At 41.7% G+C, this 27,581-nt stretch overlaps 1 protein-coding gene across 1 annotated transcript in view; it reads left to right on the top strand.

The window, feature by feature from the left end:
* Nucleotides 1-27,581, top strand: part of INPP5F (inositol polyphosphate-5-phosphatase F) — a 106,191-nt gene that overhangs the window by 21,540 nt on the left and 57,070 nt on the right. Inside the window, exon 2 of the mRNA XM_012448070.2 lies at nucleotides 5,477-5,557. Coding sequence (XP_012303493.2) covers nucleotides 5,477-5,557 — 81 coding nt within the window. The remainder of the gene's footprint in view (nucleotides 1-5,476; nucleotides 5,558-27,581) is intronic.

The following is a 27,581-nucleotide window of genomic DNA, read 5'->3' as shown; positions in this document are numbered from 1 at the left end:
TGATGCGCCATTTCTTCTACATGACTCTCCCTGACTGCTTTAACTCTTGTTTTTCCCTTCCTCTTCCCTATTCCTAAAGCTTATTTGGTACCCAAGGGATAAGTCCTACAACTGTGGTTTGTTTGTCTGAGGTCAGGGTGGGAAGGTTCTGGGTAGCTGGAACTCTTTCCTTAGCAGGGTCATCTGTGTTGGCAGATGATGAGATGTGGCCTGCCTGATACAGAAATTTTGGCTCACTATTTGGAAAGAAATCAGGGTATCTTTATCCCACTGGTGTTAGGGTTAAATAGTTAACAACTAACAGATGAAATCAGTAAATACAGTAACTGATACTAATGAACAACTTTGTAAGCAAAAGATATAAAAATTAAAAACTGAAAATATTTGCAAACATGTCAAAAGAGTTGAAGTCCTTAATATGAAAGGAACTCTTAAGTCAATGAGGGATATAAAGAAAAATTGTTGCCGGGCGCGGTGGCTCAAGCCTGTAATCCCAGCACTTTGGGAGGCCGAGGCGGGTGGATCACGAGGTCAAGAGATCGAGACCATCCTGGTCAACATGGTGAAACCCCGTCTCTACTAATACAAAAAAATTAGCTGGGCATGGTGGCGCGTGCCTGTAATCCCAGCTACTCAGGAGGCTGAGGCAGGAGAATTGCCTGAACCCAGGAGGCGGAGGTTGCGGTGAGCCGAGATCGCGCCATTGCACTCCAGCCTGGGTAACAAGAGCGAAACTCCGTCTCAAAAAAAAAAAAAAAGAAAAATTGTTACAAGGTATGAACAAGAAAATCATAGAAGATGTCATGACATATAAGCAGCCAATTTTTTTTTTTTTTTTTTTTTTTTCCCAGAGTCTCGCTCTGTTACCCAGGCTGGAGTGGAGTGCAGTGATGTAATCTTGGCTCACAGCAACCTCCACTTCCTGGATTCGAGCGGTTCTTTTGCCTCAGCCTCCCAAGTAGCTGCGATTACAGGTGTATGCCGCCATGCCTAGCTAATTTTTGTATTTTAGTAGAGACGGGATTTCTCCATGTTGGCCAGGCTGGTCTCAAACTCCTGACCTCAAGTGATCCACCTGCCTCGGCCTTCCAAAGTGCTAGGATTACAGGCATGAGCCACCATGCCTGGCCATAAGCAGCCAATTTTGTAATTAAATTTTTAGTCTTACCAGCAATAGAATGGAAATAAACATCATGTTAGGCAATGGATGCCATCAAATTAGCAAAATTAGTTAAATTCTAAATTTTTAACTCAAAATTATTAAAATTTTTTGTTTGTTGTTGAGAGAGTCTTGCTCTGTCCCCCGAGGCTGGAGTGCAGTGGTGTGATCTGTTCACTGCAACCTCCCCTCCTGTTCAATCAGTTTTCATGTCTCAGCCTCCCAAGGAGCTGGGTTTACAGGCATGCACCACCACACCCAGCTAATTTTTTGTGTATTTTTAGTAGAGACAGGGTTTCAACATATAGGTCAGGCTGAACTCCTGGCTTCAGGCAATCCACCTGCCTTGGCCTTGCAAAGTGTTGGGGTTATGGGTGTGAGCCACTGTGCCTGGTCTTGCTTTTTTTTTTTTTTTTTTTTAAACTCAAAGAAATTCATGTGCTTCTGGCAGAAGTCTAACTTGGTGTAACCTTTGTAGCAAGCAATTTGGTATTATTTGAGGAGTTTACATTTTTAAGGTTTTAACCTATTATTTTAATTCCCAAGAATCTATCCAAAAGCTATTAATTAGAGAGGCAAATATTTGCATAATGTTCATCATTTATCACAGTGTTTTTTATAATGGTGGGAAAACTTCCAATAACCTAAATGCTTTCATTGAGGAAGTATTTTCTTAAGTGGGAAATTATGCCACCATGAAGTTATAATTTTGAAGAAGAATACTCCTGAAATATTAGAAAAATTGTTAGAAATATTAGAAAAATTATTTTTAAAATTATAAAAAATTACAATTACAATGTCATGGGATCCTTGGGGTGTTGCTTTTACACCTGGAAACCTCTGTGGCTGGTGGCGCTTTTGACTGAGTTTTCTTCGGACCTGCTGGGCTTGTTCCACTCTCTTGACCTGGCAGGCTGCATACGGTTTGCATTACTAGCCTGGATCCTGTGCCTGCCAAGGACGAGCCAGGTGCGGAGCAGTGAGTGGTGTGCGAGCGAGTGTGGGGTCTAGCCACTGTGCACAGCCAGGTGTGCCAGCCATGGCAGGGCAGGCAGCTCCAGGAACCAGTACAGGCACTGGCTCTGTAGGAGGCTGTGGCTGGACCAGGCGTACCACAAGCAGCTTCCACTGTGGGCACCGGGAAATGTGGTGATGCCTGCAAGCTTGGAGATGCTAGGAGCTGCAGAGCCCCAAAGAAGGTGTCACAGCCCTGGCTCGTAGAGCCCCTAGGTCTGGTTTCCCTGAAGGGCCACAGCCCTTCCCTCCTTGTTGCCTGCAACCTGGTGAGCAGAGGGCATGTTTTGGTCCTGTTTGTGTTACAGCTTTTTCAGTCCCACCATTCAGGGGTCCCATGTCTAGGAAGAATGAGGTACGCGGACAACTGGAGGGTAAGCAAGGCAGAGAGTAGCTTCGTTGAGCTGTCAGGAGACCTGAAGTGGGTAGCTCCTTTTCACAGGTGGGTCTTCTGATGAGGAGACCCGAAGTGGGCAGCTCCTTCCTGCAGCTGGTAGTCTGGACATCTGTGAGTATGGCTGAGTCCGGGATTTTTATGGGCTGGGAATGGAGGAAGTGTGTGCTGATTGGTACGTGGGAGGCCATGGACAGCCTGGAAAAAGCACCATTTAAGTTCTTACTCTAGCCAGTGGACTCCATCTGGAATCCGCAGTCTGGACCCCAGGCCTTAGGCCGTCTCTGGCTTGAAGGTGGGGTTTGACCTGGGACCCACCCCTTTCTGGGCAGAAACCTGTGTCTGCCTCCCTCCATCAACATGCCATCCACAGTGCCCACACTGTTTGGGCTGAGGGGTACCTGCAGGCCCACTTTGAGCTGCCTTCACCCCTGCTGGCCTCTCTGTCACGCTCACCGGCACCCAAAGTCCAGAGGGGGCCGAGGTGGCAGGGGGCTGGTGTGTCAGCACTGCCCCGAGCCTGTGCACACCCGACCGGGTCATGATAGTGCCCAGGCTCAGCCACAACTTTGGTCTGCACCAGAGCAGATGCTAGGAGCAGGGAGAGGCCAGGGAGTGGGAGCAGGCACTTCCTAGCCTGCGGGAGAAGAGGGGGCTTCCTGGGCCCCTGAGAGTGCAGGAATGCCCGGGTTAGGAGCCTCCGCTGGCTGCAGCTGTGCCTGGAGCATGGGGCTCCCACCCAGCCAATTTGGTAGCGAGCAGGGCTCCCAATTGTTCTCTGCTCTGCTGGCTCCATGGAGCATGCAGCCTGGCTGCTCCTCCCCCACTGCAACCAGCAGCTGCTCCAGACAGGCTGCCCCTGCCATCAGTAATCCTTATTTATAGTGTTGCAGTTTCGTATGTCTACAAACATATGACCTGAAATGTAGGAGAAGAAGTTATCGCTGGGTGGTGGGATAGGTGATGATTTTTTAATTTTATTTTATAGTACATGTTATTTAAAAATCACTGTCCTGGCCGGGTGCGGTGGCTGACACCTGTAATGCCAGCACTTTGGGAGGCCGAGGTGGGCGGATCATGAGGTCATGGGATCGAGTCCATCCTGGCCAACGTGGTGGAACCCTGTTTCTACTAAAAATACAAAAATTAGCTGGGTGTGGTGGTGGGTGCCTGTAGTCCCAGCTACTCAGGAGGCTGAGGCAGGAGAATCGCTTGAACCTAGGAGGCAGAGGTTGCAGTGAGCCTCTGTGCAGAGTGCACATCATGCCAGTGCACTCCAGCCTGGCAACAGAGTGAGACTCCATCTCAAAAAAAAAAAAATGTCACTGTCTTACTGATTAGTTCCATGTATAATTTCTGAAGGAGGCACTGTAACAGAATGATTTAGAGCAGAGGCTAAGAGTCAGGAAGGCCCGGTCTTTGGTAGCAGCCTTGATCCAATCCATTGTATAACTTGACCATGTTATTTTTCTCAACATCTATTTCCTCATTTGTAAAATGGGACTTCTTAAACCTAACTGAGTTGTCAAGATTAGAAATGATAATGTATTATAATAGCTTTAAAAAAATAAATTTATTATTTTTCTTTAATTCTTACAATAAAAACAAGTCTTTTTTTTTTTTTTTGAGGTGGAGTCTCATACTGTTGCCAGGCTAGAGTGCAGTGGCATGATCTCGGCTCACTGCAAACTCCACCTCCTGGGTTCGAGTGATTCGCCCACCTCAGCCTCCTGAGTAGCTGGGATTACAGGCACATGCCACCATGCCTAGCTAATTTTTGTATTTTTGTAGAGACGGGGTTTCACCACGTGCACCAGGCTGGTCTTGAACTCCTACTTCAAGTGATCCACCCTCCTCGGCCTCCCAAAGTGCCGGAATTACAGGCATGAGCCACTGTGCCCAGCCAAAAACAAGTCCACTTTTTTTTGCCTCCCACTGAATATATCATAACAAAGACATTCAAGATATAATAGTCAAAACTCAAATAAATTTTGAGGCTGAACTATTAAGTGTATAATTACCCTGTGAGTTACAGATTGAGTGTTTCACTAAAATAAAATGTAAATAATAATTAAAATGTAATTTGAATTTTTTGCCAAGACAAATATTGTTTTCATTCTTGCTAATCTTCTTCACCTGTTGAACTACCACAGATGTTACATTTATTACCATGTATGTAACAACCTTTTGCAGTCTGGTCACACGAGAGAATAAACCCTGTCCTTAGGCATCCATTGGATGTAATGAATTTGCTTCTCTCTTGTGTGTCTACAATGAAACCAGCGTGTGTCATCTAAGTTCTCATATGGAAGCAGTGAGAAAACTGTCACCCAAATTGCTATCTGTTCTGTGGTTTAGATGAGGAGCCCTGATTGAGAGGCCTGGCGTGTAGAAGGCGCTCAGAAGGAAACAGTTCCTATTGTATTTGTCCTAGAAGTCATGTAAAAGAGCAGTTGCTTTCCAGATTTCTTTGTTTGGCATAAGCATCTTTGGGAAAAGGTATTTTCAGAGTATGATCTCATAAGTGGACAGCTCTGTGGCAATTTCTTAGGCCCGGTTCTTTGGATCTGGGACTGACTCTGTGCCGTGTAGAACCACAGGCAGCTCTTCCGTTAGCCCTCTTGTAGTGTAACAGCCCTTTTCTTCCACTATAGGGCGCCAAGGTACTGCTTCCTATCTGGGCAGAGTTTCTGAATTCTCTTCTGCTTAACTGTCAGAAGCCTTATTGTATCAGAATTTCAGGCCTCACATTTAATGCTTTGTCACAAATTGCTTTATGGTAATATATTTCATTTGGATATTCGTGCTACTTTTTTGGGACTTTTTTTTTTTAATACACTGCTAAAGATATTGTTTTAATATATTTTCTGGTGAATGTTTTCTCATCACTGCTTCCTATTTTATTTTAGCTACTGATCTACTTCTTGCCTGGAATCCCATTTGTTTGGGATTGGTAGAAGGTGTTATTGGGAAAATTCAACTTCATTCAGGTATGTTTCTGTAAACTCCTTAAACTTGTCAAATTTAATCTTGCATTTTTTTTGGTGTTTTCCTCTTTGAGGATGCATGTAGGTTCTCTTATAGCTTTTATTCCTTTGTCTTAATTTTGGGTCTGGTCAAAGTGGGTGTATTTCCATATAAGTTTAATGAAATAAAAAGATAACTTTAGAGAAAAAGTGGCATAATATTACACTTCTCTCTGCTACTAAAAACAAAAAAAAAACTTACTGAATGCCTGCTGTGTGTCAGGAATCGTGCTTGTTGATAGAATACAATAATGAGCAAAGACCTGTTTCTCCTCTTATGAAGCCTACAGTTTAGGAGGAAAGACAAGTATCAAAGACTAATCATGGAAATAAACGTATGATTATTTGGTAATCATGGAAGGTGCCATGAAGGAAAGATACAGCAAATGCATCGATCTCAAAGGAAAGTAGTAGGAATAAAACTGGAGAGGGAGGCAAGTGACAGACCATGGCTGGTTGGCTTTATGTCAGCTGTCTATTCCTGTCAGGGACAAGCATGGGTCTCTTAGCACACAGTATGGTCCTATCAGGGATCCCTATCCAGAACAGACAAATTGATGGGACATCCAGGTCATTCACCAGGCCCTCACTTGGAATGACAGGCACCTGTGTCCTAGGCCTAAAGGGAATTTTGTTAGTGGGAAAGTATAACAGGTATTATACAGGCGGGTCTTAAAAAGCTAACTGAAAGGGGCCAAATGAATTTTTTTTTTCTTTTTTGGTGCCCTGCCCTTCAGGGAGCTTTTTATTTGTTTGGTTTTTGGTGTTTTTTTGAGATGAAGTCTCGCTCTGTCATGCTGGCTGGAGTGTAATGGCATGATCTCAGCTCACTGCAACCTCCGCCTCCTGGGTTCAAGCCATTCTTCTGCCTTAGCCTCCCTGGTAGCTTGGATTACAGGCATGTGCCACCACGCTCAGCTAATTTTTGTATTTTTAGTAGAGATGGGGTTTCACCATGTTGGCCAGGCTGGTCTTAAACTCCTGACCTCAGGTGATCTGCCTGCCTTGGCCTCTCAGAGTGCTGGGATTATAGTTGTGAGCCACATCGCACCCAGACTAGGGAGCTTTTTAAAATTAGAGATGGATTCTCGCTATGTTGCTGAGACTGGTCTCAAACTCCTGGCCTCAAGTGATCCCCCTGCCTTGGGCTCCCAAAGTGCTGGGATTACAGGCATGAGCCACCATACTGGCCTAAATGAAATACTTTAAGCATTATGTTTAAATAAGTATTTTTCCTTTGGTATCAATTTTGATGAGGTATGAATTTAGGAGGCTTTGCCATTATTTCTGTGTAATTGTGAGTATGTATCTCTATAATGTGTCCTTTTTTATTATTTAAAGATAATAAGCATTTGAGAGCTAGATTGATTTTTTTGTATATAAGAAATAAGCACATATATCTGGAACAATCATGATTCTTTGGTTGTTTTTAAAAGTGTGTTTTTATCATGAAATATTTTACAATTTCAAAAAGCTGTTTATCACAGATGTGCATTTACACAGGTTGTTGTAAAATACACACATGTATCTACCACCTAGATTAAGAAATGAAATATGGGCCAGGCTCAGTGGCTCACGCCTGTAATCCCAGCACTTTGGGAGCCGAATCACCTGAGGTTGGGAGTTCGAGACCAGCCTGACCAACATGAAGAAACCCCATCTCTACTAAAAATACAAAAATTAGCTGAGCGTCGTGGTGCATGCATGCCTGTAATCCCAGCTACTCAGGGAGGCTGAGGTGGAGAATCACTTGAATCCGGGAGGCGGAGGTTGTGGTGAGCTGAGATTACATTGTTGCATTCCAGCCTGGGCAACAAGAGCGAAACTCTGTCTCAAAACAAACAAAAAAAGAAATGAAATATATGACCAATGTGCCCCGGGTTGCCTGTCCGTCCTTGGGTCGTGGGCGGTGGGTCCGTGGGGGAGTTCGGTGGTGAGGGGCCCGGCCCCTCCCTCGCCTCCTCCCCGGACTCCCGCCCCCCCGCAACCCTTGGCCGGGGTCGCAGCGGCCGTCGGGTGGGGGTTACCCGGCGACCGTCACGCGTGCGCCGTGCGTGCTGTGGGTCCCGCGCCGAGTGGGGTCGGGGGGCGAGAACCCCCGGGCGCCTGTGAGATGTGAAAAAAAAAAAAAAGAAAGAAAGAAATATGACCAATGTGTTTGGAGCTGTCTCTGTGCCTTTTTCCAAATGTTTTTCCTTCTTCTTAAAGGAACCTGCTATTTTGAGTTTTATATTCCCTTGGTTTTCATTATTGCTTTTATTACATATGTATTCCTAAACGTGTTGCTAAGGCTTGTATTTTGGGGATTTTATACAAATGATATTAAGCTGTTTGTTCTTTTACTTATTTTTATTTATATTTTTGAGATTTATCTATGCATGAAACTGTAGTTCCTTATTTTCACTATTTATGAATCTATCATGATTTGTTCTTTTTTTGTCACTGGGTAATTGTTTCTTTTTTTTCTTTCTTTCTTTTTTTGCTATTAGAACTAATACTGCTATGAACATTGTTGTATATTCTTTATTTGGTGGGTTTTTAAAAAATTCTTCCAACACAGAGGAGAAAAGCATTTAGTCATTGTGTAACCATGTAACCAAGGTATTTTAATAACACTCTCCTACCTGTCCACATTTACATACATATATTTTTAATTCATTTACATGCTGACAGGATAATTTCACAACTGGGTGTTCTGAGCTAAAATTCATTTTCTATTATTTAAATGACACGTATGAAACTTTTGAGTTATTTTTTCTCATTTTCAGTCACATCTTAGCACAGTGAATAAATCACTGCAATCAGTCAGGAGACCTGAATACAAGCTGTATTTATTTAGCTTTGAGATATAGGAGAAGCTGCCTAATATGGTTTCATATATCTCTTGTTATGTAACAAGCCAGTTCCAAAAGTTAACGGCTTAAAACAACAACAGTGTGGCCGGGTGTGGTGGCCACGCCTATAGTCCCAGCACTTTCGGAGGCCGAGGTGGGTGGATCACAAGGTCAGAAATTCCAGACCAGTGTGGCCAACATGGTGAAACCCTGTCTCTACTAAAGATACAAAAAATTAGCCGGACGTGGTGGCAAATGCCTGTAATCCCAGCTACTTGGGAGACTGAGGCAGGAGAATTGCTTGAATCCAGGAGGCGGAGGTTGCGGTGAGCCGAGATCGCGCCATTGCACCACTCCAGCCTGGGTGATGGGGCAAGACTGTCTCAGAAAAAAAAAAAAAGAACAACAGTGTATAATTTCTCAGGGTTCTATGAGTTGACAGAGCAGCTATGCTTTTCTCTGTTGTGTTGGCTGGGGTCATTCACGTAGCGGCAGTCACCGGGAGTTTGCATTGGGTGGCCTCAGTTCTCCTTCATCCGGCCCCTCCCTCCATGTGTCTCTTCTCACAAGGCCTCTCCTTGAGTGCTCCTCTCTCCTAGATAACCTGGACATCCTTTCAGGGTAGTGGCTGGATGCTGAGAAGACAGCTTCCAGTATTCAAGGGCCTGTTTGTCTTAGGCTGTTAAGGTAAAAGAAACCGGTCTCTTCATTTCCCTAGGGTATTATGAGTCCCAAATGAGATAACGTACCTGCAAGTGCTTAGTAAATTGTAAATCACTATTTTATGAAGGCTCTTTGGTTGCAAATACAAACCTATCAGCTTAGCAAAGGAACACATACTTTTTTATGAGGAACCCACGGGACCGAAAATAAGAAAGAAATGGATGTTGTAGAGGATCCAGGATTACTTTATTGGGACAGCTGGTTTCTGACAACCGCCTCTTCTTCTGTGTCTCTTTTATTCTTCTCTCTTTTTGGCTTTCCTAGTTTGTGTGTATGTAGGACAAAATTTCTGCCTTTAAAATGGCACCCTCAGCCCTCAAACCAACTGACATCTGATAATCCCTGAAATGACTGGAAACTGACCAGCAATCAAAACAGATTGAGTAGTGAGTCCATGTTAGACTTCTAGTTAAGAGACTTATTGGCCCACCTTGGGCCAGGGGACTCCTGGCCAGGGTCACATAGGTCACATAGGTCACATGTGCTCCAGAGTCCCAATCCCCTAGGTGGGAGTCAGAGCAGGAGGGTTTGGACTTGGCAGACGGCCCAGAAGCTGTCTACTACAAATAATGTACAAATGTAAGTTAGTTGATAGTTGATGAGTTTATGACACAGTCAAAGTATGGTCATTTAGGAGGCGGTGAAGGTATGGTCATCTGTGGGTAGCCTCTTTATATGTACTGCTCCTCTTTGCCGTTTTTTGGTCCCAAAACAGGTGAGAATACCTGTGATAGTAGGGTATTTTGGAAGAGGGAGAGGTGGAGAATAGAGTGAACTGGAGGAAGAAAGTATGAAAAAGGAAAGAAGGGCAGGGAAATTCTCTTAATTTTTCACTCTCCTAATCCTGGAACCTTTTTTTTTCTTCTTGTCATGTCACTTGAAAGGTTTGGCTCTTAAGAGAGTGGGGAGGAAGCAAAAGAAACTCTTTTCTGGGCCCCTGCTGCTTTTCCTTCCCTCCCAACCCTCTTCATGTCACTCTGCCCCCAGCCCCTCGCCTGTGAGCACCCATCTTTCTTACTCCCCTCATCTGTCCTTGGGGATGCCCCCTCCTCCCCTCTCCCTGCCCCGCCATTAAAGGTCTTGCCCTAGGTCAGATTGGCTAGAATGGAGGTATGTGCCTGCTGTGTTAGAAAGAATTGAAAAAATTACTTCAGGGACATTTCCCCTAGGAACATCTTATTTTTGGAGCATAGGGGATGAGGGGAATAAAATGTCTGTACTTAAACTTTCTCCTGTTTCCCTCCTACTTATTATCCACATATTAATGCACAAATTTTTGTTCTCGCCTAGTGAGATGGGAACATAAATTTATTTGAACAGATGTCATTGACAGTCTTAAAGTGGCGTGGGTGAGCCATGCTGCTGTTCCTGTCACTGAACTCTGAGCTCTGTGGAATGAAGCAAGGGCTTGTGACTTAGGAACTGTATTAGTTTGCTGCCATAACAAAGTACCACCGGCTGGGTGGCTTAAACAACAGTCGTATTTTCTCGCAATTCTGGAACGCAGAAGTCTGAAATCAAGGTGTTGGCAGAGTTGGTTCCTCCCGAGGCCTCTATATTAGGCTTGTACGTGGCCACCATCCCCTTGTGTCTTCATGTGGTTTTCCCTCCATAACTGTGTGTGTCTGTCTGAATTTCCTCATCTTGTAATGACATTAGTCATTTTGGATTAGGGCCCACCCAAATAAACTCATTTTAACCTAATTACCTCTTTGAAGACCCTGTCTCTAAATATCACATTCTGAGGTCCTGGGAGTTCAGACTTCAGCATATGAATTTTAAGGGGACACAGTTTAGCCCGTAACAGAAACATAATAGCCTCTGCAATGCTCATTACAAAAACATGTCAAAAAGAATTCCCTCTAATCTGCTTTGCTGTTTTCCTGCCACTTGGCCTTATTTCAGTGTGATAGGCCAGTCCTCACATATTATTGACTAGGCACCCATTCCAGACATGAACTAATTCTGAAAGATCACACGATTGCCTTGAGTCGGGTGACTTCATCTAGCCTCAGTTGCCATCTAGAAGACAAAGCTGATTATAGTTCCTTGATAGAATTATTTTGAAGGCTTAATAAAACTCACATAAAGTGAGTTCTAAGTAGTAAGCATTCAATATATGCGGATTACTATTTTTTTTCCTCCTAAGGAGCCTCAGAGGTGTCAGATATTCTACTCGAGAACCACTTACATTGTGGCTACACATTTTTGAACAAATTTTAAACATGGACTATTTTTCTAATGTTAATTTTTGCTGAAACTGTAATAAGAACAAGTCACAGGCTGTATGTGGTGACTCACACCTGTAATCCAAGCACTTTGGGAGGCCAAGGCAGGTGGATCACTTGATGTCAGGCATTGGAGACCAGCCTGGCCAACATAGTGAAACCCCATCTCTACTAAAAATACAAAAATTAGCTGGGTGTGATGGTGGGCGCCTGTGGTCCCAGCTACTTGGGAGGCTGAGGCAGGAGAATCGCTTGAACCCAGGAGGTGGATGTTGCAGTGAGCCAAGATCACACCGCTGCATTCTAGCCTAGGTGACAGAGCAAGACTGTCTAAAAAAAAAAAAAAAAAAAAGAAGTCACTGAAAGACTACATTGTAAAAAATGTATAAAAAGTAATGTTTTTGGTAGTAACAGATGAGTAGCATTAGCGAAAGTTATTTTGTAATCCACAGTTCCGTTAAAAAATGCTGTCCAGAGTTTTTATTGGGAATTGGCCATGTGGACCACATGGCCCAAGGCCTCCCACCAAAAGTTACATCGTTAGCATAGATTACCTGGCATTGCTCAAGGTCTCCAGTAAACAAAGATACTCCTACAGACATTATCTGTAGGATAACATTCCAAAGGCTTAGAAATTACAGCAAAGTTAATTAAAAAAGAAAAAAATATATATGACAGAAGAATTTCAAACTATTTTTGTTTGTGTTATCCTTTGTTGATAATTGCCTGCCCTTTTAGCAAGCTCTGCCAAAAAAAAAAAAAAAAAAAAAGGAAAAAGAAAAATGGTTCTGTTTAATGCCTATAAAATATCTGTTTAGAACCATTAGCCTATTTCTGGGTTGCAAGGCGTCTTCCCCAGACATCTGTAGGCAGGTGGACTTCAGCCAGGGTGTAATGTACTCTGTCTCCAACAATTCAAACATGTCTGACTTTGGTCTGACCAGTTGAGAGAGAATTAATATGAGGAACAGAAAGTGGGAGATGCGTAATATATCAGCTAGGTGAAAGGAAAGTATAGACTTGTGAAAAATCAACATGAAAAAAGATTCATTGTAGTATCCAGGAGGAAATAAAAATGGCAGTCAAGGCTGGGCACAATGGCTCACACCTGTAATCCCAGCACTTTAAGAGACTGAGTTAGGGCAGATCACTTGAGGTCAGGAGTTTGAGACCAGCCTGACCACATGGTGAAACCCCATCTCTACTAAAAATATGAAAATTAGCCAGGCATGGTGGTGTGTGCCTGTAATCCCAGCTACTTGGGAGGCTGAGGCATAAGAATCACTTGAACCTGGGAGGTGGAGGCTGCAGTGGGCCAAGATCTTGCCACTGCACTCCAGCCTGGGTGACAGCAAGACTCCATCTGGCTGGAAAAAAAAAAAAAGAATAGTAATCAGATTCATATCATAATTGTAATTAGATACTAATTTTTTTTTTCTTTTTTGTATGTCTTCTCATGGAAATAACCTCCAAGTAGACAGCAGCTGTGGGCCATGTCTGTTGTGCTTACCTGCTGTGTCTCTGTGTGCTGGCCCACTGCAGGGCTATTCAGAAATATTTAGCAAGTACCTAAGGATTTTAATGAGTATCTATGGAGTACCTACTGTGCGCCACGGTCTGTACTCAGTGCTGGGAACTGCAGATTGAACAGAACTCGAAGTTTCCAGAAACATAGACTCAGAATCTGAGTGATAGATGTTAATTACCAGTTACACAGTTTTACCATTAAAAATGTAATCATCTAAAGACAAGTATGGGGTGCTGTGGTGCGTATGACAGAAGAGCCCAACTGGTGGAGCTGGGGTTGCTGGATGGAAAGCATCTCATATGGACAGGGCCAGGGGTGGGATGGGGAGGGATTGAAAGGAGAGATAGTTCTTGGCAGAGTATGAAGCTGTGCAAAAGGCCCACATGATTGATATGTTTCTTCTCTTCATTTTCTGTGTGATGTCTGGGTATAGGCATTTCTTCACACAGACATCCAGGAAAAGACTGCTTTAGGCTGGAGATTTAAAATAGATCACAAAAGCTCTTCAAGTTATAATGTATTTTTAAGATTGAGAAGAGGATAAGCTCAATTAGTGTAAGAAGTATCTGAAGATGAAAAGCAAAAAGATCATTAGTAAAGGAATATATCCCACGATATATTCAGGACTAGTTTAAAGAGAAAATTGTCAGGAGTCTTGATTAATTTGGCAATAGAGGCTCTTTGTTTAGTGATTAACTGAATTACTGCTGATAGTACTGAACAATTGTAGACAAAAATTCACTCAAGTAGATCTCATTCATTAAAATAAGTACTCACCATCTGCTGTTCCTCCACTATTTAAGTGGTAATGATGTCTCAATCATTAAGATGGTAAAGTGTATTATGCATATTTTTTTTAATACTGATTTTAGTCTTCTCTCTGTGGAGACTTTCTTGCTATGGCACTAGTGACATGAAATATTTTGTATTTTAGTGATAAATGAATGGAGTGTCACTAGCAATTATTTAGTGCATGCCTTAAAAGCCATTGGAAAACCCCACTCCTTAAGGACATTGGAGGGAAACAAGGGGGTCTCACAGGGTCCCTGTGGAGCTCTCATCCTCTGCTGGCGGCCTGGGTCATGGGACAAGCCTTTTAGTTATTGTTTCTGTTTAGATATGAGTTTGCCTGTATACAACTGTACTGTGGGAGATGCAGGTTGTTTTATTATTTACTGACAACTCACATAATTAAAAACATGTAGGTATTGTGATGATAGTTATACAACTCTAAATGTATTAAAATCATTGAGTTGTTTCCTTACAATGGATGAAATTTATAGTATACAAATTATAGTAAATATGTCTTGAGATACAATTTATATCTTATTGTAACATAACATTTCTACCAAAATATAAGTGATCTAAAGTATAATTCAAATACAGTCTTTTTTGGCTGGATGCAGTGGCTCATACCTGTAATCCCAGCACTTTGGGAGGCTGAGGCAGGTGGATCACCTGAGGTCAGGAGTTCGAGACCAGCCTGACTAACATTGCTAGCCTCCCAAGTAGCTAGTAGTCCAAGCTACTTGGGAGGCTGAGACAGGAGAATCCCTTGAACCTGGGAGGCAGAGATTTCAGTGAGCCGAAATAGTGCCATTGCACTCCAGCCTGGGTGACAAGAGCAAAACTCTATCTCAAAACAAAACAAAAACAAACAAACAAAAAAAACAAATACAGTCTTTTTTGTTTTTTGTTTTGAAGACAGTCTCACTCTGTCACCCAGGCTGGAGTGCAGTGGCATGATCATGGTTCACTGCAGCCTTGACCTAACTGGACTCCAGTGATCTTCCCATCTGTCTCCCAAGTAGCTGGGACTCTAGGCACATGCCACCATGACCAACTAATTTTTGTATTTTTTTTTAAGTAGAGATGGGGTTTTGCCATGTTGCCCAGGCTTGTCTTGAACTCCTGAGCTTAAGCGATCTGCCTGCCTTGGCCTTCCAAAGTGCTGAGATTACAGGCATGAGCACTATGCCCAGCCTCAGATACAGTCATTTTATATTCATTTTCTCATTTATGAGGATCTCAGAGTTACTGACTTCAAGAGGTAAGATTTACTTTTTTTTGAGACAGAGTCTTCCTCTTGTTGCCCAGGCTGGAGTGCAGTGGCACGATCTTGGCTCACTGCAACCTCCACCTCCTGGGTTCAAGCAATTCTAGTGCCTCACCCTAAGGTGGCTAATTTTTGTATTTTTAATATAGATAGGGTTTCATCATGTTGGCTAGGCTGGTCTCAAACTCCTGCCTGCCTCGGCTTCCCAAAGTGCGGGGATTATAGGCATGAGTCACCATGTCTGGCCTAGAAGTAAAATTTTCATCAGTGACCAGATTCCTGGTTAACCCTTAGAATATTCTTTAACTATGGTTTAGTGGACCTGTCTTCTTAACAGACTTGAGTCTTGGAAGCAGGCGGCTAAGTGGTGTGAGAGATTACTTTCTCTGGTATCTTCTCATCCATCCTGTTTTTGCTTCCCCCCTGTTCCTTTTTCTCTCCCCTCAGGTACCATTGCACTCCCCTCAGTGCCATTGCACTCCAGCCTGGGTGACAAGAGCAAAACTCTATCTCAAAACAAAACAAAAACAAACAAACAAAAAAAACAAATACAGTCTTTTTTGTTTTTTGTTTTGAAGACAGTCTCACTAATTTTTGTGAGACTTGAATGCTTGAATGCTTCATCCTTCTCTCTTTGCTCCCCTTAGCTTGTCCCCACATTTTGTGCTTCAGAATTTTTCACTTCTCTTTCCCTAGTCTTGAGTCTGTCTCCTTGGTGCAGACGGTTTTACCTCCCTTGTAGTAGTGATGCTTGAACAAGTCACATGAATGCGACCTGCAGTTCTGAGCTCCCCAGAGCGTGGTTACACAAGTATGCTTCTTATTCCTGAGCATATCTCTAAGTGGCATGGCAGATTTTTATATTTTCAGGCGGAGAGATACTTGAGAGGCAGGCCAGCATGCCTCATATGCTACTCCACTGTCATTCCTTTTTTCTAGTCATAAACCCATTTGTTTTTAATACTCCAATTTTACTCAGTGATCTCAATGGCAGCAATGGTAAAGGTTTGGTTTTCAGCCTCAGAAAGAGGGGAGGAAAGCTGGGTGCAGTGGTGTGTGCCTGTAGTCCCAGCTACTCGGGAGGCTGAGGGCAGGGGCACTGCTTGAGGCCAGGAGCTCGAGGCTGCGGTGCATGATGATCATGCCTGTGAATAGCCACTGCACTCCAGCCTGGGCAACCTAGTGAGACCCTGTCTCTTAAAAAATAAAAATTTAAAAAGGAGGATTGTTAAGTTAAAAATGACTGTGTGGGCCACCTATATAGGTGCTTTCTGTAGTTCCTCCTTTGTATCACCTTTTGGGGTTTTTATCTTACTGAACATTTAAAAGTAATTCCAGTCAGATTATTGTCAGAGATAATTGTGTTTAAGAAAGGAGATTCTCGACAAATATATTAAGTTCTCATTTACTTAGACTTGGCCAGTAACAACCATTGATAGCAAAAAAAAAAAGTTATTTAATTGACTTGGATAGCAGGTTTGTTACAGCCTTTGGGCTTGATTCACTTTGTGTATGGACCAATCACCTCCAACCTTGAAGCATTTTTATGTCACTTTTCAAAGCAGTAATTTGTCTTTATAATGATTAACTTGCATCATGAGTAAAAATCCTGATTGTCTTTAGTATGCTGGAGTTTAATGGGCAGGAAAGTATTAAAGCTTTCAATAAACATACAGGAAAACATTTTAGTACTTTAGGGGGATAAGCTGTAGTTATCTGGAAAATACATTTTTATAAAGAAGATCATTTTGCCCAAAATAAAAATAAAAAAAGAGAAAAAGCAAGGCGCAGTGGCTCACGCCTGTAATCCTAGCACTTTGAGAGGCTGAGGTGGGTGGATCCTCTGAGGTCAGGAGTTTAAGACCAGCCTGGCCATCATGGTGAAACCCCATCTTAAAAAAAATAAAATAAAAATAAAAATAAAAATAAAGAAAATCATTTTGCCCAACAGCACTTAATAAGTTAGACTTTTCTAGTTTTCTATAGATACAAAAGGGTTTATATTTTTATAGAGTATAATAGATTATTTTAAGATTATTTCATTTTATGGCAGATTTATTTAGGGTTTAACTACGTCTTAAGCTTTACAGGCTAAGCAGAATATACTTCTAATTGCACCATTTGGTACTTTTGAAATAGAGCCTATTAAAAATGTCTCTTGCTGTAGATGCCCTCCCTATGAGTCATTGCACTTTTCTATAAACTGAGACTTAGGAAACTTTAGTAAGCAGCAGAGCAACCAATTGGGAAACATGGAATAGCTGCTATGTTTGGAAGATGAACAAATTAATAGTTAGCTCTTTAGTCACTGAGAGCATTAGAAGCCTAATGTGGTGTGCTTTTAGCTATCAGGTACCTGACGTTGAACAAACCAGCACTGACATGGTGGTGGCATTACTTGTTATTCCATTTATTTGATGTATGTTGTTCCCTGAAATACAATCTGGGATATGTGGTGCTCTACTTCCACTAGGGGGAAAAACATTTCTCTTAGTGTAGTTTTTTTTTTTTTTTAATACATGGCTTTAAATATAAAAGAAAAATTCATTAAACATACTGTGAATTCGTATTTTTAGTCAAAATTTAAATTCACGCATAAGTGTGCATAAAACCTACTTTATAGACTCGTATTCATATTCACTTAAAAGTGCTAAAAGCTGTTTAATAGCTTATGCATCAGATATCAATGAAGTAGGTTTTATGCACACTTAGGACTCAATTTACATTCCTACCAAAGATTTGTAAATAAGGGAGAATACTTAAAATTGGAGCATAATATGCCTTGGGATAAACTATTAGGATATTCTCCTAATTATTAGTTTCTCTTAGCATGTTAATATTATAGTTCAGTTGTCCCTTGGTATGAGGAGGAGGGGTTGGTTCCAGGACCACCCATGTATACCAAAATCCATACATGCTCAAGTCTTGAAGTTGGCCCTGTAGAACCTACATATATGAAAAGTTGGTTCTTTGTGTGGGTTTCTTATTCCATGAATACTGTATTTTCAGTCTGCATTTGATTGGAAAAAATCTCCATGTAAGTGGACCCTTGCAGTTAAACTTGTGGTGTTCAAGGGTCAACTGTGTATAAGAGTTCTCTCTTCATCTGTTTGGGCTGCTATAACAGAATATCATGGACTGGGTGGCTTATAAACAACAGAAATGTATTTCTGATGGCTCTGAGGCTGGGTAGCCTAAGATCAAAGCCCCAGCAGATTTGATGTTTGGTGAGGGCCTGCTTTTTATACATGGATGGCCTTTTCTCACTGAGTCCTCACATGGCAGGAGGCATGAGGGAGCTCTCCTGGGTCTCTTTTATAAGAGCACTAATCCTGCTGGTGATGGTGGAGCCCTAATAACCTCATCATATACCAAAGGCCCCACCTTCTAATAGCATAACACTGGGGATTAGGATTTCAGCATACAGTCAGGGTCCTCCCTATCTGTAGGTTCCACATCTGCAGATCGAAAATATTCAGAAAAAAAAAATACAAATAATATAACAACTATTTAACACCATTTATATTGTATTTGGCATTATAAGTAATCTAGAGATGATTTAAAGTATATAGGAGGATGTGCATAGGTATATGCAACTATAATACTATGCCATTTTACATAAGGGACTTGAACATTTGAGGATTTTGGTATCCATAAGGGGTTGTAGAATCAATCCCGTGAAGATACTGAGGGGTGACTGTATGAATTTGGGGGGACATGAACATTTAGCTTATAATACTCTGTCCCTGGTCCCCTCAAATGTATGTTCTTCTCATATGCAAAATAGATTCATTATAATCCCAGCAGCCCCAGACTCTTAACTCATTCCAGCATCAATTCTAAAGTAAAAAATCCAAAGTCTTGATTAAATGTCATCTAACTCAGATGTGGGTGAGACTCAAGGTATGACTCATCCTGAGGCAAATTGCTCTTCAGCTGCAAACCCTGTGAAACCAAATAAGTTACGTACTTAGAAAATACAGTGGTGGGACAGACATGGGCTAGACATTTCCATTTCAAAAGAGAAATAGGAAAGAAGAAAGGGGTAATGGAGCCCTGGTAAGTCCAAACTATAAGCCAAACTCCTTGAGATCTTAAGGCTTGAGAATAATCTTCACTGGGTCCATGTTCTGCACTCCAAGCCCACTGGGGTAGAGGTCCTACCTTCCAGGCCTGCTGAGGTGGGGAGGGCCTGCCTCCACAGCTCTACCCAGGAAGGGTTGTGCCCCTAGGGCCCTGCTGGTTGTTCCTACCCCACAGCATTGGGCAGAGACCATCTTGCCTGTTCAAAATAAGGCAGTCCCTGCCTACGCCTTTTGAAACCCAGAAAGCAGCCCTGATGATCTCTTAATCACCTTTGGGATTGTTCTGCCTTGTCTTGAAGAATAGTGTACATTCTCTGCCAAAAAGCTCTGTGATCCCGGCCTGTAAAACCCAAGAGGACAGTTCATTCCTTCATTCAGTTCCTTCCCTTCATATTCCCAGTTCCTGCCCTTTCATTCCTTAACCCAGTTCCTTCCCTTTCATCTCACACTGGCCGTTCTCCTGTTGGGGTGGCTTATCAAGTCCATGGTTCACACCCATATTACTCTCCTTATCGGAGGGACTTGGGCACACCTGTTGTGTTTTCCCCTGACCATGTCCTTTTTAAAATTTCCGTAGTATGGCCAGAACTGTTCTAAGTTCTGCTTCATTTTTGCTTAACAATTCTGTCTTTAAGTCATAGCTCTCTTCTCGCATTTTACCATAATCAGGCAGGAATAGCCAATCTGCAACTTTGACGGTTTGCTTAGAAATTGCTTGAGGTAAATATCCGATTTCTTCACTCTTAAGTCCTCCCTTCCACAAAATACTAGAACATGCACACACTTCAACCAAGTTCTTTGCCACTTTATAACAGGGGTCACCTCCATGTTGTCCAATAACATGTTCCTTATTTTCATCTGAGACTTCATCAGAATGCTCTTTACTGTCCATGTTTTCTACCAACATTCTGCTCGGGATCACTCAGGAATTCTGTGAGAAGATTGAGGCTTTTTCTACAGCTCATTCTGTCTTCTTTCTGAGTCCTCACAAGAACCACCTTTAAAGGTTCACGTGCAGGGTAATGTAGGTTTTTTTCTAATAGTAGGCACCTCCAAACTTTTCCAGCCTCTACCCATTACCCAGTTCCAAAGCTGCTTCCACATCTTTAGATGTTTGTTACAGTAGCACCCCTGCTGTTTGCTACCAAAATCTGAATTAGGGCTTTCCAGAACCAATAGTGTATACGCGTGCAAATGCATGCACACACAGGTACGTGCGTGCACACACGCACACCGTTGACCCTTGGACAATACAAATTTAAACTGTGTGGGTTCATGTATAGTGTATTTTCTTTTTTTTAAGAGAAAGAGAGAGAATAGGAAGGAGGAAAAAGGAAGAGAAAGAGAGAGAGAATGGGGAGGAGGGAGAAGGAAAAGAAAGAGGGAGAGAGAATGGGAGTATTGCTTTCTTGCCCAGGCTAGAATGCAATTTAGTAATGGGTATTGAAAACCTCTTTTATACTGATAATTATACTTAATGATATAGTCAGGAAGGAATAAGGGAAGAAGATAACAAACAAACAGCCAGCCAATATTTCATTTAAACCTATGAAATGCTATGCGATTACTGAGGAGTGATTTACTTCCAATTATATAGTCACCTTTGGAATAGGTGTGAGGTGGTAATGTATGTTTTGTGTATTTGAAGTGGAGAGTTCTATAAATGTTTATTAAGTTTACTTGTTCCGGGTCTGAGTTCAAGTTCTGAATATCCTTGTTAATTTTCTATCTCGTTGATCTATAGAATCGTTAGCTCTTCTTGTTGCATTGATCCTTTTGCCATTATGTAATGTCATTCCTCGCCTCTTTTGATCTTTGTTGCTTTAAAGTCTACTTTATCAGAGGCGAGAATTGCATCTCCTGCTTTTTGTTTATTAGTTTATTTTTACTCTCTGTTTGATTGGTAAATCTTTCTCCTTCTCTCTGAGTCTTTGTGTATTGTTGCATGTAAGATGGGCCCGGATGCAGCATACCGATGGGTTTTGGCTTTTTATCCAATTAAAATATATGTAAGTTTAATACTGGCGTTTGATGCTAGCTGGCTGTTTTGCCCATTAGTTGATGTAAATTTTTTATTGTGTTAAAGTTCCTTGCTTTTTGATATATTTTTGGAAAGGCTGATATTGGTTGTTCCTTTATATGTATAGTGCTTCTTTCAGAAGCTCTTGTAAAGCAGGCCTGGTGGTGGTGAACTCTCTAAGTACTTGTTTGTTCACAAAAGATTTAATTTTTCCTTCGCTCATAAAGCTTAGTTTGGCTGGATAGGAAATTCTGGGTTGAAAGTTCTTTTCTTTAAGGATGTTAAATATTGGTCCCCACTCTTTTCTGGCTTGTAGGGTTTCTGCTGAGAGATCTGCTGTAAGTCTGATAGGTTTCCCTTTATGGGTAACCTGACCTTTCTCTCTGGCTGCCCTTAGTATTTTCTCCTTCATTTCAACCCTAATAAATCTGGTGATTATGTGCCTTGGGGTTGGTCTTCTTGAAAAATATCTTTGTGGTGTTCTCTGTATTACCTGGAGTTGAATATTACCCTGCCTTGCCAGGTTGGGAAAATTTTCCTGAATGATATCCTGAGAGTATTTTCCAACTTGGATTCATTCTCTTCATCACATTCAGGTACACCTATCAAACGTAAATTAGGTCTTTTCACATAGTCCCATATTTCCTGGAGACTTTGCTCATTCCTTTTCATCCTTTTTTCTGCATTCTTGTCTTCTCGTTTCATTTCACTGAGCTGGTCCTCGACTTCTGATATCCTTCCTTCTGCTTGATCAATTCAACTGTTTAAACTTGTGCATGCTTTGCAAAGTTCTCGTGTTGTGTTTTTCAGCTCCATCAATTCACTTATATTCTTCTCTAAATTGACCATTCTCGTTAACATTTCGTCAAACCTTTTTTCAAGGTTCTTAGTTTCTTTGCATTGGGTTAGAACAAGTTCTTTTAATTCACAGAAGTTTCTTATCACCCACGTTTTGAAACCTGCTGCTGTTATTGGAACACACGTGTAATCTATTAAGCCTTGTTCCGTTACTGATGAGGAATTGCAATCCCCTGTAGAGGGAGAGGCATTCTGATTTTGAGTATTCTCTACCTTTTTACGCTGGTATCTTCCCTTCATTATATATTTGTCCGTCTGTCGTCTTTATAATTACCGACTTTCTAACTGGGTCTCTGACGTCCAACTTGTTGATTCCCTGCGCCGAAATCTGAGCAATCCACTGAGCCGGCCAAAACAGCGGTGTTAAGATTGATGGTGCTTTTCTGCCCTGGAATCTCCGGACTCTGCACCAAGAACTGGCGTGCTAAGGCACCAGCAAAACCGCCACGCCGGCCACAAGAGTCGCCCTGGCGACCCGTGGAGCTCCTCCACTGGGAATCTCCTGGTCCATGAGCAACTAATATTCGTCTGAAAGTGTGGCGTCCTCTCGTTCTTTGCGCTTTCACTGGGAGGTACGTGCCCGAGCTGCTAATCATCAGCCATCTTGGATCTCTCTCCCGTATAGTGTATTTTCTTTTGCCTCTTCCACACCTGCGACCTCAAGACCAAACCCTGCTCTTCCTTCCTCTTCCTCAGCCTACTCAACATGAAGATAAGGATGAAGACCTTTATAATGATCCACTTTCACTTAATGAGTAGTAAATACATTTCTCTTCCTTATGGTTTTCTTTTCTTTTCTTTCTCTTTTTTCTTTTTTGGAGACGGAGTTTTGCTCTTGTTGCCCAGGCTTGAGTGCAATGTTGCAATCTCGGCTCACTGTAACCTCTGCTTCCCAGTTTCAAGCTATTCTCCTATCTCAGCCTCCCAAGTAGCTGGGATTATAGGCATGCACCACCAAGCCTGGCTGATTTTTTGTATTTTTAGTAGAGATGGAGTTTCACCATGTTTGCCAGTCTGGTCTTGAATTCCTGACCTCAGCTGATCTACCTGCCTTGGCCTCGCAAAGTGCTGGAATTACAAGTGTAAGCCACCACACCTGGCCACTTGTGGTTTTCTTAATAACATTTTCTTTTCTCTAGCTTACTTTATTTATTTATTTTTTTAAGACAGAGTTTCCCTCTTGTTGCCCAGGCTGGAGTGCAGTGTCGTGATCTCGGCTCTCTGCAACCTTTGCCTCCCGGATTGAAGCGATTCTCCTGCCTCAGCCTTCTGAGTAACTGGGACTACGGGTGCCTGCCACCATGCCTAGCTAATTTTTTGTATTTTTTTTGTAGAGATGGAGTTTCACTATGTTGACCAGGCTGGTCTCGAATTCCTGACCTCAGGTGATCCACCCGCCTTGGCCTCCCAAAGTGCTGGGATTACAGGTGTGAGCCACCATGCCCGGCCTAGCATACTTTATTGTAAGAATACAGTATATAATACAGCATGCAAAGTATGTGTTAATCAACTATGTTGTTAATGAGGCATCTGGTCAATAGTAGGCTTTTCCTAGTTAAGTTTTGGGAGAGTTAAAAGTTGTATTTGGATTTTGTTTTTGTTTTTGAGACAAAAACAAAACTCTGTCTCCTAGGTGGGAATGAAGTGGGGAGATCTCAGCTCATTGCAACCTCAGCCTCATGGGTTCAAGTGATTCTCATGCTTCAGCCTCTCGAGTAGCTGGTACTACAGGTACGTGCCATGGTACCTGGCTAATTTTTGTATTGTTTTTGTAGAGACAGGGTTTTGCTATGTTGCCCAGGCTGGTCTCAAACGCCTGAGCTCAGGTGACCTACCTGCCTCAGCCTCCCAAAGTGTTGGGATTATGGGTGTAAGCCACCGCACCTGGTGCTGTCTCTCTCTCTCTCTCTCTCTCTCTCTCTGTGTGTGTGTGTGTGTGTGTGTGTGTGTGTGTGTGTGTATAGAGAGAGAGATTTAACATCTATAAGAGAATTATTATATACAGAGATTGGCTCATGTGATTATGGAGGCTGAGAGGTCCTACAGTCTGGCCATATGTAAGCTGGAGAACCATGAAAGCTGATGGTATAGTTCCAGTCCAAGCCCAAAGGACTGAGAACCAGGGGAGCCAATGGTGTAAGTCTCAGCTGGAATCCAGGGGCCTGACAACCAGGAGCACTGATGTCTGCAGGCAGGAGAAGATATGTCTCAGCTCAGAGAGCAAGGTAGCCCATCCTTTGCATTTTTTTCTATTCTGGCCCTCAATGGATTGGATGATGCCCACCTGTATTGGTGAGGGCAGTCTTTATTCAGTTTACCAATTCAAATGCAAATCTCTTTTGGAAATATCTTCATACACAAACCCAGAAATTATGTTTTACCAGCAATCTGGGCATCCGTTCCCAGTCAAGTTGACCCACAAAATTAACCGTCACAGGGTCATTTACAGATATTTCATACACTTTAAAAATGAGATCAAGTAAACTAATCAGAGGTTCTGTTTCTGACAGCAGCAGTATTTGATGAAATAATGGCCAAGAATTTTCTAAAACCAACTATAAATACAAGCCACAGATTCAAGAAGTACTTTGAATCCAAGGGGAAAAACATAAAACCACACTTTAGTTACCTCATAGTAAAACTGATAAAAACTAAAGACAGAGAGGATATCCTAAAAGCAGCCAAAGAAAAAAATACACACTAAATTCAAAGGCACGTAGTAAGCTCTGATAGAAACAATGGAAGCCAGAAGACAATGGAATGACATCGTCAAAGTGCCTCTCCAGAATTTTATACCTTCAGAAATTAAGAAAAATAAAGACACTTTGAGACAAACAAAAACTGAGATAATTTGTCACCAGCAGTTTCTGCATTAAAAGAAATACTAGAGAGGGCCAGGCACAGTGGCTCATGCCTGTAATCCCAGCATTTTGGAGGCCAAGGCTGGAGGATCACCTGAGATCAGGAGTTTGAGAACAGCCTGGTCCAACGTGGTAAAACCCTGTCTCTTCTAAAAATATGAAAATTAGCCAGGCATGGTGGAAGGCGCCTGCAATCCCAGCTACTTGGGAGGCTGAGGCAGGAGAATCACTTGAACCTGGGAGGCGGAGGTTGCAGTGAGCTGAGATCGTGCCACTGTACTCCAGCCTCGGCAACAGAATGAGACTCAGTCTCCCAAAAAAAAAAAAAAAAAAAAAAAAAAACCAAAAAACTAGAGAGATTTTCAGGCAAAAGGAAAATGATTTCAGATGGGAACATGGAGGGGTAGGAAGAAATGAAGATCAATGGAAAGGGGAAATAAATTAGTAAATTTAAGTGAATTTGTCATATGGGGCTTAAATTTAAATGTGGAATTAAAATACACAACAATAATAGTAACAATGGGGAGTGAAAAGCAGTTGGTATTTAAGTCTTTTCACTGTCCAGCATCTAGAAAAAGTACGAATTTACATTAGGCTTTTGTAAATTAGTGTTCATGTTATCCCCTACAATGTAACCACTAACAGAATAATAAAATATTGTGAAAAGCTAATAAAGGGGAAAAGCAGAATAATAATGATTTAAAAATTTAATCCAAAAGAAGGCAAGGAAAGGTATGTATGGAACAAGTGGGATAAATAGTAAGATGATAGTTTGATTCCTAAATATGTCAGTCATTACAAATGAGTAGACTTAATGCTTCAATTAAAAACCAGAGATGTTTATACTGGAAAAACAATAAAATCCATCAACTGCGTTGGAACTGAATCATTTTCTGAGTGCAAAACACACACACAAAAAGACAAAAAAATCCATCTACATGCTGCTTTCAAGACAAATGTCTTAGATATGTGAATACAGAAAGTAAAAGCATAGAAACTGCAGACATTAACCTAATGAAAACTGGTGTCACTGTGCTAACATCAAAGTAGACTTTAAGGCAAGAAGTAGAATCATTTCAAAAATAACAAAATGTTCAAGTCACCAGAAAGACAGAACAATTTGAAATTTGTATGCACTTAAGTATAACCTCAAAACCAACTATAAATATATATAAAAAAACAGCAAGTCATTTGGCTTACATTGTTTAGTTGAGACTCTCAATTTGAAATGACAGAGGAATGTGAATGTTCCTATTGGCAATGTGACAGAAAAGAAAGGAAAGGCGGGCAGACTTTTCCCCTTTTCAGATTATCTTTTTCCTTCTTTACCAACATGTCTCCATCCTCTGATGTATCTGATGCAAATATAGACCCTTCAGATTATGCTTTGAGCATAATCTGCAGAAGCACAGCCCTTCAATAAATATTTGTATTTGAATTTTATGTTTCAAAAGACTTTTGAGTATATGGTATGCACCTCTGTCTTTGGGTTAGTATTTGTTGGCATGTGAGTATAATTATAAGTTCTTGTCAAGTGTGGTGGTGCACACCTGTAGTCCCAGGTACTAGAGGGCTAAGGTGGGAGGATCACTTGGGCCCAGGAGTTCTGGGCTGGAGTGAGCTATGCTGATGTGGGTTTCCACACTAAGTTTGGCATCAAATATGGCAGCCTCTTGGGCATAGGGGGAACACCAGGTTGCCTAAGGAGGAGTGAACCAGCCCAGATCAGAAACAGAGGAGGTCAGAACTCCCATGCTGATTAGCAGTGGGGTCGCGCCTGTGAATAGCCACTGCACTCCAGCCTGGGGAATATGAGATCCTGTCTCTTAAAAGGGAGAGAAAGAAAAGAAAAAAAATTACAAATTCACCTGTGCTGGCTCCTCAAGTCATAACTGCACAACCTTGTCTGAGTGTTCAGGCAGATGGGTGCACTCTGTTTCACCATTTCCTAGCCTCTCTGTGACTATTCTAGTGGACCTAGGAAAGGTAACTCTTGGCCTCAGGAATATAATGTAAGTATTAGGGCATAATAAAGGAAGTAAACACCTGAGACTCATTAGTAAATACACCTTCCCTTCCTTTTTACCTTTGTTCCTCACATGAATGTTTATAGAGATAAATTGGAAAGTGTCCAAAAGAGCAGTGAAAATAGAACCTGCAAAATAAATTATGGTTGTATGCTGTGAACATAAGTCATTTTAAGTTCTCAAGTAAAATTAAAAGGACTAGTGCCAAGAATGGTAACCAGTTACTTTCTATCGTTCTTGTTTTTCTTGTGTGAGAGAACTAAGAAAGCAGGGTTTGGATTAGGTTTAAAGAATTTCCATGGAGTAGGGAATAATGGTTAAAGAGAACTTTAGTTTTATTTCTAATGTTTAAACTTTCAAAAAATGAGGTGTATTTATATATTCCCTATATAATGTTAATAAAAATAAAAATGATTGCTGGACATGCATTGGTGGATTGAATGTATGTATTTTCTGTATGTCAATAGTATGGTTAGCCATGTCTAGAAATATGTAAATACCCTTAGAGGTAAGGTCATGAGTAAAGAGTAGGCTAATTTAAAAAATTTTCTTTATATTTATTGATTTACTTTTTGAGACAGTGTATCACTATGCTGCCCAGGCTGGTCTCAAACTCCTGGGCTCCAATGATGCTCCTACCTCAGCCTCCTGAATAGCTGGGACTACAGGCTACATGCCACTGGATCTGGCAGTGATGTTTAATTTTACATGTCAACTTGACTGGTAAGGGATGCCCAGAAAGCTGGTACAAAATGACTTCTGGTCATG

The sequence above is a fragment of the Aotus nancymaae genome, unplaced genomic scaffold, assembly GCF_030222135.1.
Source record: "Aotus nancymaae isolate 86718 unplaced genomic scaffold, 86718_ANA_hifiasm-v0.15.2.pri h1tg000010l, whole genome shotgun sequence".
NCBI lineage: Eukaryota > Metazoa > Chordata > Mammalia > Primates > Aotidae > Aotus > Aotus nancymaae.
Note: the sequence above shows the minus strand (reverse complement) of the source record. Positions and strands in the feature narration are given on the sequence as shown.